Here is a 21,718-nt window from a genome sequence, read left to right on the forward strand (position 1 = left end):
GAAATAAACATTGTGACAAGATGCTCATTTTACCAAGAATTTAGTGGTTTTGTCCCCTCAGTGGCCTTCTGGGGGGAATAAATCAATCTGAAAAGTGTCTTTGCAGATCCTTGCTTCACAGCTGCAGCTTTCAGTTCACTTCTGGCCTCAAGTTTGACTCCAAATGTAAAATTCTCATCTGGTTCTCATATGGTTTGATTGAATCATATAGCAATTTACAGACTTTGAGCTTTTATTGATTTTTAATCTGGCTGCTTCTCATCTGAATGTGGGTGGTTTAAGGCAGAAAAAAAAATAAAATCTAAATTCAAATAAAGGAATAACTTATTCCTCTGTAGTCACTGGGAGGCATCTAGTCCAGCAGAATGAAATTCATGTTCCTGCTGAGGAATCTTTGCTCTACTGTACGTCTGTCCAGGATCCAGAGGAGGTGTAATTAAGCAAATCTCCCACTAACTCATTTCCTTCTGCACAGCCAGGATTATGGCTGACTGCGGGTTACCATGGTGAGAGTTCCCTCATCGCGCTGACTGGGAACACTGATGATTTCAGCTGAAAGTGATACTGAAGTGAGAGTGGAAAGTGAATTTATTTTCTCATTGAAGAAGATGCAACTAGACTCTTCTGCTCTTTCATACCAGAATCACAACACTTTAGTGATTATCGGCTCATCCAAACCCGATTCTTATACATATATATGTGAATCAAGAAAAATAGCTTTAAATGTTACAGTGAATGCATCCATCAAGGGTTTAGGACAAGGTTGTGCAAACTGTGGCCCGGGAGCCATTTGCTGCCCTTCTATTAATTTTGTGCAGTTCCTGACTTCAAATAACAATGGTGGAAAGCACAGACAGTCCTTGCAGATGAACCTTTTTACTTTCAATCAGTCCAGCAACAGTTACTCAAAACCAGTTCTTTTTTTTTAACGCAAACTTGGCTAAATGCAGCAAAGACAGTTTCACCTCGATCCTGTTCTTACAGCTGAAAATTGATCATTTTCTTTCTCAGATGTTACAAACTGGACAGCGATGCTTGTCTCAAATAAGGCAAACATGTCAAACATTTTCAAAGTTTTGAATTGACAATAATGTACATCTCTTTTTCCTTTAAAAAAGACAAAAGGACTATGTTGTTTTAGTAAATATTACATTCATAATTTGTTGTGAAGCAGGCATAAAAATTCACTACATAATTTTTGTTGATTTAAATATTTTTTTGTATTTCTTTTCTCTTTTCACCTCCAAATATTTTTGGCAGGACAATTTTGGACCAAATGACAAAATGTTTGGACATGATTGGTTTTGGAGTATTTCAGCTTCAGTCACTCCAACCACTTTAGTAGACAAGTTCTATAATTTTTTATTTCATTTTAATTGAATAAACATCTTCAAAAGACTGAGGCATGGTAAAAACAAAAGGCAAGGGTAAGACTGTGTTCAGCAGTGGTCAAACACATCCAGAACATCCACACACCGGCGCGCCGTCTCTCTCACTGACCTGTCTTGGTCGGCACTGCGGAAGCGGGGGAGGATCATTTGGCGGAAACTGCTCGTTCGGTCCAGTTTCGGCTGACTCTTAGCCCTCTTGATGGAGCCCTTCAACCTCTTACTGAGGAAACTCTGGAGTGTGGCGGCGGAGGAGGATGATGATGATGCGACGGGGACAAACAGATGGAGAGGGATGACGAGCGAGGTGGCGCGAACATGTCGGAACAGATGAGTGATGGAGAGGTGAGGAGCGGGACACAATGGTCAGGTGGAGTTTGGTTTAAATGTTAGATGAGCGCAGGGTCAAAGTGGTTTGTGTCAGACGTTATGCACAATCAAATGCAGACAAATGAAAAAATGGGACACATGAGGAGGGAAAGCACACAGTAAGTTTATTAATAAAAGAAATCACTGCTGCACATGTCCAGTTGGTAAAAAAAAAAAAAAAAAGACCTGCAGTGCCATCAGAGAACCTGTAGTGGGCAGCAGTGGACCATGAAGATTTTTGTTGGGACAGTTTGTCCTGCATGGGCTTTCTTACAGGTTAAATCACATGTAAGAAAAACAAACTACAACACATTTTCTTAAAAGTAGACCTACATTCAATTGGAACCGTGGCAAAACTCGAAAAGTCACAAATGCTCTCTGTCCAATCTGACTGAGCTTGAGCAAAAAAAAAATAAAATCAGACTCTAAACGTGTAAATCTCAAGGAGTTAAGCACCAAAACATTTGAAACTGTGATTGGAGTAACAAAGTAATGACTCAGAAAGGCACAGTACAAATACAAGGCACAGATTTTTCTTTTGTAAAAAAGAAAAAGAAAAATCCTTCCGCTTCATAAAATACCAATAAAAAAACAATTAAAGTTGTGGTTGTAATGTGACAGGAAGTAAAAAACACTCAGATTTAGCACTTTTACAAGACACTGTGTATTGTTATGCAAACTTCTAATACAAAGTTTAACAAAAACAAAGTTAAACTTTAGAAAAGTCCCATGTTATTGCACAATCAAGATTAGGAACAGAACCATCACATTCATATTTCACAGATACAATAGATGGAAAAATTATAACTGTTTCAATGCACCGTCTAAACATTTCCTATCATGCCTTGTAATTTATATTCTGTCACACTTTCCAACTATTATGAGCTCTTTGATGCTTAGAGGCCCTTCAGTGACTTTACTGATGTTACTTCAGTAAAATAGAAGAATATTTTCATCCACTTCAGGTGCAACAAGGGTTCTCAAAATATTCTCTGTTCTAAGGCACAAGGAGTGGAAATGGGAGACAGACCTTTTCTCCTTAACTATCTTTTTCCCAACAGGCTACATAATTGGTTTTGGGGGTCAGATCACTGGCTAAATACAATTTTGATACCAAACTACTAACTAAAAAGTAATGAAAATTCAAATGTCTCAAAGGTCTGGTCATTTTAAATAAAGTTCCAGTTCCCCAAATCAAAATCAAATCAGTAAAACACTGGCTATGCTAGAAGAAACGTCAAGTTTTTAAATAACCTAAGAGTACAGAACTAAGTTTGGCAGGAAATCAGTCAACTCACATGAAGTCAATATTTTATCAGATATGCCTCAAAAAAACTGGAAAATTTGGGCAACTTGCGTCTGATAAAATGAGTGAAAACTGATTGCTTGACAGCTCTTCGCCAAAAAATGCTAAAATGGAATCAAAAATGTGCTTTTTCAAATTGGTAAAGCCAAACAACCTTGGTATTTTAAAAAAAATCTTTCTGAACAGGAATGAAACCTTGCAATGAAAACGAGCATTGACCCTGATTATAACGATTTGTTGGAAAAGAGAAAATAATATGTTGGGCAAAACCTGGACATTTTCTATTGTTAATTAGCCTTAATTCTTTAATAAGTGCATCAAACATATATTATGCTGATTTATCATAGAACACTTCCTTATTTTTAATGCACAGAAGGATTATTTATATACCTATCACATAACAACATTATTCAGCAGGAGAATGACTGTGGGGAAATGACACCTTGTCATCTGGTGTGAGTCAAACAGCTTCGAAGCCTGTCTTAAGGATATGACTAAAGGCTTGGCTCCATCTGCTGGTTTCAAGCTAATAGTCTGCATGACTAACTCCGATTTGATTTGCTCCTCCATCTGACAGGTTGAGTGTCAAAAGGTAGGAGAAAGAGGCTGAAAACCGAAACAAATCGCAGTAACAAGAGCAGAATCAAAGTTGCAGTGGTCATTTCTATCAGCGTTGGGTTTCTGACAGATTTCCTGGACTAAAAATATCCTAAAAGTCTCTTTACTTTTAATTAGGTCACATTTATGTTAGCTCTAACATACAATATTTCTAGTAATTTTATTTGCCTCTAAGTTGTGAGGCTTTTAGGATATTATACCCTTACTTTATTAAGATGCATTAATCCTGCTGCTCTTCTCTAGTTTGACCTATTTTTACAGTTTTGTCCTCATTTCCCCTCATCTTCAGAGCAGGGATGTCATGTGGAAAAAAAGAGACAATAGCTGCATTACCAGCAAAAGTTCTTCTAAAGAAAGACCCCTTGGGTGGCAACACCACCACCGACATGATTGGCCGCCATAATCAGCTAAATTGATAATACAGGAACTTGTGGCTATTTTTAGTTAGATATACAGTAAATCCGTCCACTCAGGGGTTGGGAGGAGGCAGTAATGGTTCCTCTGAGTGCAGCAGCACACTTTGGGGTTTTACTTCTAGCATTTTATTTCATTCTGTGAGCACCATAAGATTTACAGCCATGGGAAATAAAAAGTGCACCTTCCTTCAGTGGTGTTTTATGTATAACCACAAAACCAATGATCAGGTCTTTAGCAGGTTTTAAAACCGTTTACGCCCAAACACGTGTGTGAAATGGAAAAGCAGAGAGTGAAAATTGTGATTTATTCAGATGGAACTTTGTAAACCTACAGTAAATCTTGATGTGATACGATTTTCCCTTCAACTCTTCCACATCAGCCATATAGTTGTTCAGATTTTCTGAATCTTTTCAAATTGTCCAAACATTAATTGAGGCCTTTAAAGTCTGAGATGAACATTTTAAATTTTTCTGTGCATAATCTGACCTAGCTGTTTTAAAAGTTTTCCACTGAATAAGCTTTTACATAATGGTCATGTTTCCATCCAATTATCATGCAAATTTTTAAAAAATTTTGAAATGTGGCAAAAAATAAAAGAAAAAAAGTGAATTAGACATGTACTGCTTTGGCACGAACCAAAGCAGTACATTTTTTCTCCATTTTTTCTTCTTCTTTGTTAAATAAGTAGTGTGAAATTTGGGTCAAATAAAGCTGGCAATTTCCAAGTTAAACCAACAGAAAAAGGTTGCACTTTGTATTTACCACAGCAGTTGAGAACAAGGTGACAACCAAAGAGGGAGGATTCCTGGGCCATGTTCGTCATCCTCCTGCTGCTCTTCAGGGCTAAATTACCCAATTCACAGAACCTAAAACATTTATATAACAAACACTCATCTAAACCAGTGTGAAATAATGACAAACACTCCGAACTCTGCAGCCAAATTGAGGCTCTGCATTTCATTTAATGGATTATCCAGCTTCAGCGATTTTCAAGTGCATGGAAAACCTTTTCAGTTCTGCCACAATGAATGAGCAGCAAATAGACGCTTCTAAATGGAAATAAACAAGTTATCCTATTCTGAGATACAAACAGAGAGCGAAACAGCAGGCTGGATAACAGGGAGAGGACGTGAGCGACACGGAGGGCTCGTAAAAACTTAAACCGCTCCTGTAAGCACCTTCATGTGTGATACCTGCTGCTATGAATAAAACACAGAACACATTATTTCTGTCCACAGACATCGTCTCCTGCTCCACCTTTCACTCAGCTCCCATCTATATTTAAAGCTAAATAAGAAGTTGTGTTTCAATACTTCCCTTCTTCGCTGACATTTAAAGGTGTTTTGACTTTTACTACGACTCGCATTTACATCAAATCAGCATTTAAAAGCCCGGCTGATGTGCGAACTGCAACACGTTTCCCACAGAGTTCCAGGCATTCAACAATTCCCTCCAAACCGGTTTCAGATGAAACTTTAATTACACACCCCTGATAAATTGGACTAAATTGTGCATTTGATTAAATTCCAATATGGTGCATTATTATCTAATATCACATTGTTAATTTACTTTATTGATCACGTTTTAAAAAACAATCACAAAGACATTTTTTAATAAAACTGAAATTATTATTGGTTTATTAATATGGAGCAGAGAAACAGAAATGGATGAGCGACAGCTTTATGCTTAATATTTCTCGCTTTGAAACAGTTTTCTTCTTTGTCTTTGCTCAGATGTGTTTTTTATGATCTGTTGACACTTATAGTGCCAAGCCCTGCTTGTTTAAAACTAAACATGGTTGGATGTTTTTCACAGTCATTTGAGCTGCAAAGACTTTGTGACTTAGACTAAATATGTTGAAGACATTTTCATCCAGATTTGACAATGATAAATCAAATAAAAACTAAAGTCCTGTGTGACATAGTTTGAGCATAAAGCTTAAAATTCTCTCTAATGAGAGAAAATCAATTATTGTGCAGCAACAAAAATGAGAACTAGCAATTTTTTGATAACATATTTCCATATTATGCATATCCCACACATACCAAGCACCACATTGGAAGCACTTTGCTTCTGTCTGGCAGAGAGAATTATGCCCAATCATGCTTAATTCAGTCAATGAGCAAAGTAAATGCCTACATTTATATTTTGTTTCCTTCCTAAAATAATGGCCTCAGTCATTTTTTGCCAAAAGTGATTTTGGCAACAACGACACAAAAAACATCACCTCTTTTTTTTTTTTTTTTCTTGCCAAAGATGATTTAGGCAAGAAAAATACAAAAAAACAGAACTTTTGGCAAAAAATGACTTAGGCCATAATTTTAGGTTGAATAATTCATTTCGACAACAGGAAAAGCATGAATTGCTAAAACACTTTGAAACAAATACATTTATTTTTGAATGGAGAAAAATTGTGATTATGCTTTTCCTTTTCTTTTGTTGCGGTTGAATTTGCCAAAAAAAAAAAAAAGTAAGTTTGTTTTCTATGATTTCTGAAGTAAACAATGCTTGCTAAGTATTACATTAGTGTCCAAGCCAGCAGTCTGAAGCTATCTGCAAAGCAAAACATAAATGTCACAGAGCAGATTATGTTTTAATCTGAGTACAGATCAATCTGAACACATTCATTCAGTAGAAACCCTGCTGTCTATAGTAAAAACCCGTCTAGTGAGCTATTTCTGTTGCTAAAACTTTGATGTTGGTGGGACAAAAGCACGCAATTCCAGTTAAAAGTGAAGACACGATTAGAAAACTCTGCACTCTTTTGTTTGGTAAATTACTCTCAAAATATGTTGGAATATGTTTGAAATATGCATTTTCCCCAATGTGTAATAATACCTTTAAAAGAACTTTTTTTTGCCTTAGCAATGAAAACAGCCTGTATCTCAGTGTCACATACCTCAACAGGGGGCAGCGGTTCAATAAACGTTCCTCCCGCCACTGGACTTGAACCGGCAGCCCTCCAGTCTCCTCCCCAGTACAAGAAGGGAGGGGAGGAGGAGGCGGCAGGCGAGTGCGGCAGGGTGAAGGATAGGGAGGGAGAGAGAGGCAGCGAGCGGGGCAACGGGGGCGTGGCCGACCCTTTCTTGGAGCCCTTTTTCTGCGGCTGCACTGGCGGGCAAAAGGTGATGGACGGGGAGACGGCCAGGGACAGAGGGAAGGGGTGAGGCGGGGTGCCGCTGACCCGTCTGCCACATGTTTGAGATGGGCCGAAAGCGGGAGGAGGGAGGAGGGAGAGCGAGAGGGACGGAGGCAGCGAGCGAGGCCGAGGATAGGGAGGGTTACTCACGGATTGTCGGAAGGGTTGAAGGGGGGCAGTGGGAGGGACCTCCATGCTGGGTTGCTTCCCAGTGGCTATGCTCTTCCTCCGGGCTCGGTGATCTGCAAGAAGAAGCAGAGGTGAGCCCACGTCTTGCTAAAGGTAAGACATGGTCTTATCTTTAGCTACAGGATTAGACCACATCTGACGTAGACAGGACAGGGTGCTAAATATGCACCGCAAACACGGCGGAAAACCAGAGGCGGTGTGAAAACGAACACAGACAGGAGCACATATCTGCCTGAAAATGAGCTGAACAGTGCAAAGGTGAGATGGACGGAGAAAACCCCCCATAAAAGGTCAAACTGCAAGGTGAACCAGAAACTTCTACACACCTACATCCGTCTCACACTGACAGAGTAGGTGCTGGACTTGCAGAGCGATAGATTTCCTGTCTGAACGTCTGCAAAGGCGAACGTTAACATTCTGTGCTTTGAGAGGAGGAAACGCAGGATGCATGAATAAAATGGATCATCAAACAAACACAGCCCTCATCGACTTCCTCAGGTAGTCACAATATAATGCACTGTGCTGTCCGACAGCTGGGAGATAACGCGTGAATCTGTGGTTGGAGAACAAACACAGAAACCCAGAGCTAACATTGACCTTCTGTCCAAATCTTGGTGAATTTTTAACAGCTGCAACTTCATCACTGCACCAGCCTCTATAATCAGTCCACAAAATACAGGGAAGGTCAATGAAAAGTCAGCGCTGAATATCAGTTTCCTGAAGTGACTCTGATGACAACCAGTCAATGTCTCAAAGCAAAGAATGAGAAATAGCTCTACTGGGCTCAACGTCTAAGTGACAGGTAAAAACTCAACCTTCTGACACTGTTTAGGTATTTCTTGTACCATGGAAGCCAAACACCCTGGTGTTATATACTGTATGAAAGGAAACTGTAGGATAGAGGAATGTAATAGAAACCAAATTAAGATCAAAACAGAGGGATTGACTTTATGTGTTTGAACTGGAAGAGGGAAGACACAGCAAACTGTGCTGTGTCCAGCCTTACGTACCTCCAGATAACTTGATTTATTTAATTCCTCTATGAAGACTAATTTTCAGAGAATACTGCACCAAAAGATGCGTCAAGTATAAAAATCACACCACTTAAACCTCCAAAAACTTTGTAATGCTACAATATAATAATGTAATAAAACATCATTAAATCACATTATGTAATCAACACAATAAAATCCAAATAGCATTTTTAAATACTATTTACTGCATATATAATGACATTATTACATTTAACACAAATTATCACAAAATAATCATTAGCTTGTTTTTTTAGAAATGATAATGTAATATCAATTAATAGTGCATTATGTCATAAACCATCACAATTTTTGTGTTCATCTTAATCATTATACTTCTAATAAACTGCAAAAAATACAAAATCTTGTCAAGTACTTTTGTTCTTTCTAGTGCAAATATCTTAGTACACTTGAAATGAGACATGAAATTATAAGCGACTTTTCAGCAAGACTTAAGATCTTGTTTTAAGTTAATAATTACTTAATATTGATGAAAAAGTACCGGTTCCACTGGCAGATAATTTTACTTATAACAAGATATATTTCCCGTTTCATAAGAAAAAGAAATTGTTGCACCTCCGAGCAACGCAAGAAATACAACACAGACAATGTTTGCATTCAGGGTTAATAAAACTTTAGTTTTAGATCCTTCATTCTCTATATGCAAGCTCAAACTCCAGCCTCTCTTGTGAGTAAAAATAAAGCCGTAAAATTTGGTTCTGGTATTCTGATAACTCATTCCTGGACAGATGTATGCAAAACCAAGGTGACTTAGTTTTTCACTGAAAGAAAACAGCAAGGAAAGAGTTTCTGACATAAATAATAAATGACTAATCTGACCGTTGACAATGCTGGAGTCTCAAATTCGCAGCTGCTATGTTTTTACTTCACTTGTGTTTTGACTGTGCTGGAAAGTACCCACAAATTATATGTTTATCACCAGCATGAGTTTTCTCTTAAAGCATAAAAGGAAGTTAGTTGAACAGACCTGTTTTTATCTGATTTCTACAATCCATGCGAAATCACAAAGTGAGGGGCGGGCTACACACTGGATAAGTCACCATATTATTACAAGAGAAAAACAGGATAAGCTATCATGTAGTGCCTGGAGAGAACCCGAGAATAAGGTCAGGAGTTCAAACCCAGAACCTTCTTTCTGCAAGGCAGCACCACCACTACATTTCAATTACACACATTTTATAAATGAATATGTGGCTGTTACAATCATTTAAGATATGATTAGAGCATATTTGAGTTAGTTTCATAGTGTTTTGATGTTTCAAAGTACATTCAGTGCAACTATGCAGATATGTCTTTTTTTCCCCGTTTCTCTTGAGTCACTTTGATGATTTTACTCTCCATTTTTGAAACTCAAACTTGCAGCGCACATTTTCACAGCATGAACAACTTTTATCTAGCATAATTTGAATCAAAGCAAACATGAGAAAACAGCAAGGCAAAACGCGGAAAAAGTTAGTATTCAAAGGTTTGATTTGCTTAAAGTTACGATTGTAGTTTCCTTTAAAAATCCTGGCCTGCTGATTCTAACCAATGCTGTTTTCTTTTTCTGTCTGAAACGTCACTAAAAATCGTCAATTTGGCAACAGTGGGTACTTATTTACCCATAAACTTACGCGCTGAAATAAGACAAAAATTCTAGTTATTTGTTAAAAACAGAGAACAATTGTTTACTTTATGCGAACATATTGGTTTTAGCTCAATTCTCCTGAGGGAATGTTAATATTGACAGTATATACTCATCTTTTAGTTATGTAAGCATCTCTTTTAGAATGGACAGATGTGTTTGCTGCCACTGGCATAATTATGATCCAATAACAGTCTATAAGATCTTTTTACATTTTTTTAATAATGTTCTAAAGTAGTCATATTGTCAGACAAACACAAAATAAGTAATGGACTGCTGAGAATGTCATCAGCTTTGCAAATGTGGTCAAATGTGAGCAATAAAGGAAAATCCAGTCATTATGATTCACTGACTGGAAGCCATCTGCTAGTTTGCACTGGATAATGGAAATGTTAATGTTCATCATTTGGAAGCAGAAATATCTTTTTGCAAATATCCATGTAAATTTGTCAAACAGCTGTTAGAAAAAATCAAATAAATTGACAAATTTCCAGCCTGCTACAAAAAAAGATTGTGGCTTTTGCCAGAGCATCTTAAATATGAACAGTTATGAAAAGCAGCCAGCGTGTCGCGGCACATTCCCCCACATATGAACAAACTGCTGTCCTGTCTAATAAACACACGGTGGCATGCTAACAGCCCCGGTTGAATAATCATTTCCAGTCTCCTGAATCCAGCAGGAAAGAATGAAAGCCCGCTTCATCTCTCCACATCTGCAGGTTTCTGCCGTTTTTATCCCAAAGATCAATCCTGCACACAGGTCGGTTACATTTGTCCTATTCTTACAGTTCAGACTCCAGATCTGACTTTTATTTGAAATCACACCATCCATCTCATTGCTCTGTTGCTCTCTCTGCTTTTCCGTCATGATGTTCAAACACACACCTCCTCTCTCCCACGCAGGTATTTTACATAATTCAAACAGTGCATTCATCCTTCTACCTCTCCTCAGACCTTGATCTCTCTCTCCTCCTCGGACTCTCTTCCCCAACAATTTCTCCCCCTTTTTCTGCCCTCTTCTTGTTTTCATCTGGTTCCCTCCCGCTCAGATATGTTCGGACTGAAGAGCCCTCCATTTTCTCCATGCTTACCTTTATCTGTAGTCCTCATTTATCCTCCCGGCCCTCTCTCTTCTCTGCCTTTCATTTACCTGTCCAAATGGCAATCTTTTCACTGAGAGCCTGCTGGTCTCTCTCTGTCTGCAGTTCTAACATTTTCTGCAACCCACGCAAACACGGGGAAAAAAAAAATCTACCATGACAGAGTTTGCAGTAACTGTGCCAATGCCTCTTTATCCAAGTTCAGAGCCTAGCAGTAAATTGCCACCTGTATGTCGGATAATTGGCAAGTGAAGGAAAATTCTGTAAAATACACATTACATATAAATACATCAGATATAAAGCGGGTTTTACATTTAAATACGATCAATAAACTTGACTTTCCTCTTTAAAAATGTCCACCAAATGATGACAAGCACTATGTTTTGCCCTCCCACACCTTCAGTGGAAATGCAGAATACAAGAAACAACCTTTAAAAGGTACAATATTTCAGGGGAAAGTTTCTGCTGTCATTGCAATGAGATATATAACTACTCTTACAATTTGTACCAAATGAGTTATAGCTTCTCAATTACATTTTGCAGCAGATCTTTCTTGAGACATCCAAAAACATTTGTATGATTTTCAAGGTGGCTAAAAGAAGAAGTACCTGATAGTTTTCCAAGCAACCGCAGTCTGAACGAGTTTCATCCGAGCTTTATGACATTACTCTCCACAAGAAAATCCAAACAGTAAATCTGGATGTAAACAATGGCTGTAAATTATAAATCTGAAATTATGAAAGAACTCTGTGCCAGTGAATCACATCATATCTCCATCCCACCAAACAGACTTCTCTTGACCAAAAAATGGTGGTTATTGCAAATAAAATAAAAAAGAAACAAAAGCTTAATTTCTTTATTTGAATACTCAACTGTAGCAACTATTAAAAATAACACTAAACATCACTACAAAATTATTTATGATATTTATTTATGAGTATTTCAATTTTATTTCCATAAAGCAAAATGGGTTTTAGAGAACAAGACAGCTAAAGTAGAAACTAAGTCTTTGTAAGACTGCAAGCCCCAGAAAAACCATGCAGAGCTAACGGCCCCCAGCGGCAAATTACCCTAAAATTATGTGTTTGCACACTAAATGTTAAATCTAATCACAGTATAGTTTGAAAAAATTCCAACAAGTAAATAGTATAGCACAGCTTGTTTGAAAGAGGCTGAAGGCAAAACTTTCTTCTCTTTAAAATCAAAGGGTCGTAAAGATCCATCTGGAAAAACTACAAACCTTCTGGATTGATGTCCTCAGGACAGATGATCAAAGTCCAGATGTCTGGCCATAATGCACAGTGGTGTGTTTGCTGAAGACCATATTTAGCATATCAACACCTCATCCAAACTGTCAGCACGGTGATGGAGGGACGATGAGTTGAGCTAATTTTACAGCTACATGACGTTGGCCCCTTGCAGCCGCTGAATAAATGTGTAACTTCTCTCTGCGTTGAAATATTCTAGAGTTAAATGTAATTCTGAAGTTTGGACCAAACTGGGTCAACAGCAAGTATAGGATCCTAAAAACAGAAGGAAGTGTTCTGTTATGAAGTTTCAAATGATATGCTTCCAGAAACTAACTTCAGACAAGTGTTTTTTTTTTTGTTTTTTTGTTTTTTTTTCAGATATTGCAACTTTGCAACCATTTTTTATCTGGACCAAAACTTTATTGAGCAGCAGTAGCCTCAAGCCAAACAGTGATGTTTGGAGAAAATTACTGCATCTATCTTTCACTTAGGGTTGTGTTGCCTGTGTGTACTAACTGAATAATTTTGTAACATCATTTTGTGCTAGATATAGCCCACGAATGTGTCATTTGATGGTAAATCATTTTGTTATGCAAATTACCACCGATTTGTTCAAGATGGTGTCAGTAGTGCATGTTCATGCAAATAGATGTACTTATGAAGTTATTCAGCAGGAATTCAGTATGAAAGTGTTCTGTATTTAGATTATTTGTCCTGTTTTCAGTTTCACCCTTTTGAACGTTATTAAATCTGCTGACAATGTTCTTTGGTCTCCAGAGTTGAGATATAAAAAGTTGCTGGATATCAGGCATGCACCAATAACAGCACACAAAGACTAAACACAGGACAATACTGACATTCTTGTAATGGCCCAGTCAAAGTCAAGGACACAAGCTGATTATAAAGCCGTGGTAAAACCCTTAGAAAAGTCTTTTGAAAGCAAATACACAGTTTATTTTAAAGAGCATGAATGAGACATGGTCAGGATTCATTTAAACGTTCTCTATAGTTGCACTGCAGTAATAATCAGAGTCTGCTACTTTACTGGAAGTGTTAATAAATACAGCTAAAGGTTCTGCCAGCAGCATGTCCACATCATAACTAATATCAATTAAAAACCCCACAAAGAAGCACTGTGAGAAACATGGTTCTCACACGTTAGTATAATAAGGTGAAGAACACACTGTGAAAATGTTGCACCCCCCATCCCAAATAAACCACAGTTTGAACCATTTCTGTTGGTTCATCTTCAGAAAGTGAGATCATAAAAACAAGAAGTGTGCTATCCTAAGCCTCAGGGTAATTATAAAAGAACATCAGTGAGCTTGTGTCTTATTACATCCTCCAGTGAAGGGTTTTATTGTGGCTGAAATGTTTGTTTGCTTTTAGTCCTGCTGGTTGTCATTGTTTCCCATTACCATCTGCACAAACTTCCACCCACTTCCAGGATTAAATGTTATGTTTTCTACAATAACATGTCATACTAACATTTTCTTTTTGTAGCATATAAAACACAGGAAAATGGCTTACAGAAGTATAATTTTACCAGTCATATCCTAAACATCACCTTTAAAGGTAATTAAAGCTAAAATAAACAAAGGTTCTCTGATGGCTTGAGGTTGTATGACAGCTGGGACTTGAAGTAACACTTCTGTAATGACAGCATTGATGCTAAAAAGTATGATAAGATTACATAACAGCAAGTGCGGCCTTCAATGCAACACACATGAACATTTCAGCAACACAAAATTAAGAAGTTTGGTTTAGTGCCTCTTTTCTGGAATCATCCCAGAAAATGGAGCTTCTCATCCTATTTCTGAGGCTAAACTCTTGTCATTATCCAGAATATTGCTCTTTCAGTTATTATTGCATGGCTATGATGAAGACTGAAATGTAATTTAAAAGCTTTGCCTTTCAGCTCAGTTTCTCCTTGACCATCTAGTTTATCATAACTTTAGGAACACTCTCATTTCAGCAGACAAAACCTTTTCTGTCTCCAGCTCAATCAGACTGATGAGGCTGACATCAAAATGTTTTGGCAAATAGATTATTACGACTTTTATTATTTCATATATTCAGATTTTCCTTTACAGCCACAGCATTTGCCTAGATCAATCTCTGCACAACTTATTATTGAGGGAACGACCCCATTTGGGATCTAACAAATGAGACGATCATATCAATTATCACAATTATTGCCGCTCTAGTTTTACTGTTATTCCATAAAACAAAGTGTGTTGCTGAAATAATTACAGTCTTTGCAAACATAAGAAATGATATAAAAATAATCTGAACTAAAAATAAGTTACAGCAAATGTCATAAGCAGAAACAAACAAAAGCCCAAGATAGATTCATTGATTTCACATTTTTATGGGAACATTGTTACTCTAATTTTCAAAACTGATCTCTAGCCAACAAATTTCCGCAATGACCACTATTTCTAGGCCATGAACTGCGTTACTAAATATTGAGTTTAGCACCAAAGGCAGCTGTGAGCTTCAGTCAGACTGAACCAGAAACTCAACAATTCAACATTTCATTTCTAGGCTGAGCAGTGTTGACATTTTGTTCGGATAAAACCTTAAGACCTGTTATTTTCCACTAAAACATTTTCATGGTTTGGCAGAGAAAGAGACAACTCTGAATGGGAAACAGTAATCTGTCTGTTATGGATGCAAGTAGCCACACAAGGCAGACTGAAGTTGACCAACACTGAACTTTACAAATCAATACCACAATTAAAAGTTGTCCTGTCAAAGCAAACAAACAAAAAAACAAAGAGGATCGCTGTCACTCTGCTGAGATCTGCTCTGGACCAAATAGCAATAAGGTCTGCAGCTCTCTCTGTGCCTAACAGATTTCATTTACCTGAAACAAAAATAAGTTTCAGCATGTCATTTGCAGAAACAAACAATTAGCAATTATCCTCAATGCCAGCATCAAGGCTAATGGTGAAAAATCAGCTACTGTCTAAATCCAGTTGATGAATAGCACAACACGCTAATTTTGTCCCAACTGAACTGATTTCTGATGATGGATTTCCCAACAGCTGTGCTTTTATGGTGCATTCAAGCACATTTCGGATCTATCTAAATGTCGAAATAGTTCCAAAGTAAACTATTTTAATTCCCACATCTGCAAATAATTCCTAAAGAACATTGAGCACATTTAACTGGTTTTATTATCCGTCTGTCCATCCATCCGCTTTACCCACTTATCCTTTATCAATTTAAATAAATCTAAATCTTTTCTGTAGTCTCTATTTGTTCATCTTGAATAGAGCAAATCGAAAAGCACCAAAACATACGTAACTGTAGGTTTAAAGCAAATCATTTTTGTGTCTCGTTACCCTTAAAAATCATCTACATCTACAAGATATATTGGATTTTATTTGTACGGCAGATGTAGTCTGCAGTATTGGGAACTTGTGTAAATAAATCTACAACAATTGTTTTATGTGCTTTAATGAGTCAATATTCAAAATATCAGAGCAAAAACTGATGGAGGAAACTTCACCCCAGTGTGACCAAGCAGAACCATCGGTTTTTACTAAATGGTCCATGTTAACTGTGTGCTGCAAACAACTCTTGTCTTTGAGACGACAACACTTTTCAACCTGGTTATAAGTTCTATAGCAAACAAAAACATGGTTTGTTTTGCTTACAATGTGTGAAAACTACATTGATACAGTAAGAGGCTGCTTGCTTACTAGTGCATTTTCAGGTGCAAATCTTCTGTGGCAGCTTTGTGGATTGGACAAAGTAATCAATGTTTTGAACCATTTTGTTTGTACAAAAAAGATGTGCAAACCTTCAGTGAAGCAAAGCTTTTGAGTGTGTTTACTGAGTGTGAGTTCATTAAGAAGTTTAAAATAACCTCACAAATAGGCCTCCTTTTTACTTTTTTGCATATAAAGCAGAAAAGAGACAGTTATGCTCTAAAATTTTGACTAACCGTCCACATATTGTACGAATCCATGCAGGCATTTTAAATTCAAATAAAAATTTACAATCCAGGGTGAATACGGACATCAATTCACTTTTATGAAGATAATACAGTTTAAGTACCCCGTTCTATATGCAGAAAGAGGAGAACAGTAGGCGGCATCTTGTGCGAAAACTCATTCAGGCTCAGTATAAAAATCATCTCCTCTGTAGTCTTTCTCCTGATAGATTTTAGATGGATGAGGTCAGCAGAGGGTGCTAGCCTGAGACCAAATTCAAACCAAAGCATGCATGCTTGGCTTTGTCTGTTCAGCCTCATCCAATAAATTAATTCACACGTTAATGGCCGTCTGAATTAATCAGAGCCATTCGGCTTTATTTTTAAAAAGACATTGACAGCAGAATAATGATGATAAAAAACTGAACAGACTCGTTGGAATCTATTTTTTCACTCTCTCTCTTTTTGATCCTTACTCTGGATCTGTATTCTGTTGCCATGGACACTTTTTTTTTCCTTTTTCCTGAAGCACCTTGCATTTTATTTTCAGACGCACAGTATGTCCAAAACACAAAAACACCCAGAGCACTGAGGGTCTTTAGAAACTACAGCAGCAGAAAAATATACATAAATGAATAGATTCAGCTGAACAGCGAGATTTGACTGAGAGATATCAGCTAAATAATCAATAAATACTTTTATGTCTTCAGTCAGTGTTAATGACACTCATAATGATTAACAGATGATGATAATGCATGAGGAGAATTACGTTCATTTTCTTGTTGGGCCTAATTTAAAACTCTTACATAAGCAGCGTTTATGGATGATGTAAAGGCTTGAAAGGCAGAGCAGAAAAATGCAGGCAGAGGCATTATCATGTCATGGGGGGTCGTGATTCTGCCTGACTGGGGTCATGTGGAATAAACCTCCCTGCCTCTTTGATTTAGCCGCTCAATAAATCACCCGCGCACAGGAACAGTGTCGTTTAAGTCACTTGTTCATGTTTTTTGAAATCACAATCCCAAAACAATCCACTTGTTTTTCAGAGAAGGTCAAGTTTAGGAAATTAGATCTTGATAAATAATCAACAAGAAAGCTCTTTTATTATTGCTATGAAGCTAGAATTATGTTTTTAAGCAGACACAATAAATGCCACCCTGAAAAACTAAAAACAACCAATTACTTCTTCTGGATTTGGAATGACTGATAATGTTTCGATAATACTTTCAACTATTATCTTATTTTTGACAATTAACTGCCCTTAGTTTTGCAAAGTAAAAATCTTGATTAGAAATTATCTTTATTCTTCCCAAAATGTACAGGCATACTTCAATGAAAATGCATATCTTTTAGAATAACAAAAATCAGAACTGCATAAATAGCATAGTGTGGATAAATGTGGCATTCCAGGAGTTTAATAACATACAACTAATAGACTTATTTGCTGGGCTGCTCATTATATGATAAATAAGGTTTTTCCTTCCTGCAACCTTTCCAAAAAGCCTATAATTGTTCAGTCCTTTTCCTGTTGTCCTTTCTTGAACTTTAACATTTATCATGCAAACTTTGTCCTTTAGAGGATGAGATGAATCTCTTGTTTTTTTGTTTTTTTTTTTGTTGGCTTAGACTTTTTTTTGGCGTAAGGATGGATTTGCTTGGACGTAAATTCCACAGAAAATTGGAAAACTTTTCAAACAAACCACTAAGGGTAAAGAGAGGTTTCTACAATATATATATATCATCTGACCTCTGAAACTTGCTTTCAATCCAAGCCCTGTTCTATAAAAATACAATATTGCTTATTGTAAACTCTTTTTGATGAAAAATCTGAGAAATATGTTGGACAGGATGCTCATTGCTGAGCTTACCAGTTCCCCAGCTGCAGAAAAAGCACAAACTGTTCACATTAATGGAGTTACGACTCAAAGCATAGCAAAGAAACTTAGTTCACTGAAGAGCATGAGGTGAAAGCAGGCTGCGGTGCTAATCAACTTAATGACTAGTGCCCCTGGGTCAGCTAGTTCTTTAGTTTTTAAAGCCAATTTTCTCTGAATCGACTTTTCTCTGTCTGAGACTGATTGCACTAAGAATAGCCCCATTTCTCTCTAATTTACCTTGTAAATTAGACAGGCTTAATTTGACATCTTGAAGGCCGTTCATATGTTCCTAGTCCTGTATTATAATTACCACCCATTGCCCACTAATGCAGCAGTTTCCACTGCTAAGCGAATGTTCCTAAATTACGGGTGGTGTCAAACTCTAAGAATATTGTTTGAAATCTGTTCCCTTACTTATAAACATCATAATTTCAGGAACAATGTCAAAAAAATTGTTCTTTACAAAGTAATCAGGGATATAATAATAGTGCTTTAACTTTATCTTGGCCTACGGAGCGCATTCAAGAGTGGAGTTGTTGCACGTTCTGTTTTTTCTTCAAGCAGTATCTTTCAGCAGATGGCAGGAGATTAAATTGCCCCTGGAAAGGACGGGAGGGATTCTCATAATAAAGACATCATTCTTCTTCTTCTTCTTTTAAGTGATCTCCTGCATTAAGAGTGAGAACCAATGACATTGTTAATCATCCTGAAGATTTACAGGGTGAAAATGTACATTTTGCTTCATCAAAAAATAAATCAATAAAGCTAATAAAAAACAAGCATTTTCCTGTTAAAAATGTGCTATTAATGCAAGCAACCAAAAAATCCAAAAAGAGTGTCATCTTCCTCCACCAATGTGTCTTCACTGTGGTTTGTTAGAATAAAATAGGATAGAATAGAAATACTCTTTATTGTCCCATACTGGGGAAATGCAGGTGTAACAGTTACAAACTGACAAACTATTTAGGCATATAGATTCACATAAAGACAAAAAATAAAATAAAAAATACCAAAAAACAAATTAACAGAATTACAAATGATAGTATGTACAAAAAAGGCAAAATTGTGACAATTTGCTTCATATTTTTTTGGGTAAATATGTATAACTTTAAACAGTTTTAAAGTCAGTTGAATAAATTGTCAATATTAAAACAGAAGTACATTTTTCCTATCTTGTCTTATTCTATGCTTATGACAGACATATATATATATTTAGGAAAGGCAGATCTAAGAAGAATATTTCTAAATGTCAACATCAACTTTGCAAAAGAAATAATGAAAAGGACACAGTTATCCGTAATACTGACCAAATATATGCAAAGTTTGATTTTGAGGAATTCAAAATGTACTTAAAGAATGAGAAAAATTGTTCTTACAAGGCTTTCTGATATTTAGCAAATAGAAATAATTTTGGTAATTCTAACAAAGATAAAACACGAAATGTTTGGTCTGACATGACTTCAGAAATGAGAAGAAGAGTGTGTATGTATCTTATTATTTAGCGCATGTAATATCTGGTTTTATCTGTAAATAAGCCATTATAAGGTGTACTGTTACTTATTTCAACTGGATATTCAATTAAATTGATTTATGAAGCAGTTTGAAAATAGTGTGATTAACCAAAAAGCTGCAAGGCAAGCACAGTAACATATCACAATATCAGAAAAATGAAAAGTTCTGAGAACGTATTTAAGGGCTTATTATGATGTCACACACACTAAATTTTGAACTTGAAAATTTCCAGTTTTAATCAAACTGCTTTCATGCCCTTTGTTTTCCAGTGCATCATTTCTACATCAAGACTCAGGAAATTGTGTCAAATCCTACTTTGTGTTTCTGTCATTGGTGAAGGAGTTATGATTTTCTCTTAAAGCCTCTGAGTGTGCAGAGCGCTCAACTCCAATTTGGTGCTTCCATTTTAAGCTGTAATATAAAATTAACATGTTAATAAATATTTTATTTTCAAAAATTTTTCACATTTATGCATTCACAATATTGTGCCTTTAACAATTCAAGAATTTTTTGATAAAATTTTGTTTTTCCACCGAATCTTTGTTTTGTTAAAAAAAAGAGTTAATGTTTTTGTTTGGCAGTCTAATGCAACAAAGCAGCCCCTCCATCTCTGCTCCACAAAAAAAGTAAAAGGTGGGAGTCACAATAGCAACCAGTGTGTTAGCAGGTTCTTCTGTTGTATTATAAGTTAAGCTAAGCTATTCCGTCGAAATGGGGTGTTTCTAATTTTCTAGTCATGCACAAGAGAACTGCTCCTTGAAAATAAGTCAGATTTGATCTATTCATTAATCTCAACTTAAACATCCATAACAATTCAATTTAATGCTAAAAACTAGACCTAAACAGGATTATCAGCCGCCACAGAAAGGCAACAAAAGCTTGCATGTCAAACACAAAATAGACACATTTGTTTTCATATGGCAGCAAGCCGCTCAGGCATTCAAAGACTGTATGTACAGCCATGTGCAAGGAAACATGAGAGATGCTGTTCTTGTTCATTGTGAATGTAAATCTGATGTCAGGCTGAGCGCTGAAGAGGGAATGTGTGGGTGGCAATCGCTTCCAGCTCAGACCCAACGAGAGAAGTGCAAGAGAGACAGAGTTAAAAGAGTGGGAGGGAGGGATGTAGACACACATGAGTAAGAGGTTGGTTTAAAAAAAAAAAGCTTGCGCGTGGGGGCGGATGTGGTGGTGCTAAGTGCTCGTGTAGGAGTAGAAGAGACAGTGCAAGAGCAGGACTATATGGAACGAAGACAGGATGACAGCTGAATAGAGGAAAAAAGGAGAGGCAGAGAAAAGGAGGAAGTGCATCTGGGGGAGTGGTAACAAGAGGTAGGAGCTGGGAGTCGGACTGACAAAGGGGGAGTTGGATGGAGACAGCACAAGAACCAGAGATGGAGGATGGAGAGGGAGTGGGTGTCTTAATAGCGCTGAAATGCTCAGGGCTTTTTGTATGTTTGCCTTTGTTATGATGGAAAGCTGTTTGGCTCTATGTTTGCTTTTGATACATGAACTCTGACTACAAATGCAAGGCAGTCACTGTTGTGTTTTTAGACATAGAGCAATAAACAGTGAAATAAATCATACACTGACAGATAAATTATATTATTATGGGACAGGAAGGGAAAATAAAAGTGGGTTATGCATTATTTTATGAAAGAAAAGTAAAAAAAATAATGAATGAATCTGAAGTCACATGAAAACAAACGATGAATTAAACTTTGTAGACATCTAAAGTAAAGGAATTGATGACATTTTCAGAGCCAGAATGTGAACAAAAAATTTAAAAAAAAACAGCATATTATCGTTTTATGTTTTAACAATTAGCTTGGTATACAGGATTGATTAAATATGCTCCATTGGTATTCAGACGCTTTCAGCTTGTTCTTATTTAGTTGTATTACAAACGTAACATCTTTCATTGGGATTTTGTG

At 36.8% G+C, this 21,718-nt stretch overlaps 1 protein-coding gene across 7 annotated transcripts in view; it reads right to left on the reverse strand.

The window, feature by feature from the left end:
- syngap1b (synaptic Ras GTPase activating protein 1b) overlaps positions 1-21,718 on the reverse strand; it is a 153,786-nt gene that overhangs the window by 42,875 nt on the left and 89,193 nt on the right. For 5 of the 7 annotated variants that reach the window (XM_055047232.1, XM_055047236.1, XM_055047234.1 and 2 more), the window contains 2 exons: positions 6,998-7,479; positions 1,501-1,622 (listed from right to left, as the gene is read on the reverse strand). In XM_055047232.1, coding sequence (XP_054903207.1) covers positions 1,501-1,622; positions 6,998-7,479 — 604 coding nt within the window. The remainder of the gene's footprint in view (positions 1-1,500; positions 1,623-6,997; positions 7,480-21,718) is intronic. The other 2 variants (XM_055047235.1, XM_055047233.1) reach the window with 1 other exon arrangement.

Source organism: Poeciliopsis prolifica, unplaced genomic scaffold, assembly GCF_027474105.1.
Source record: "Poeciliopsis prolifica strain line A6 unplaced genomic scaffold, Auburn_PproV2 SCAFFOLD025, whole genome shotgun sequence".
NCBI classification, from domain to species: Eukaryota; Metazoa; Chordata; class Actinopteri; order Cyprinodontiformes; family Poeciliidae; genus Poeciliopsis; species Poeciliopsis prolifica.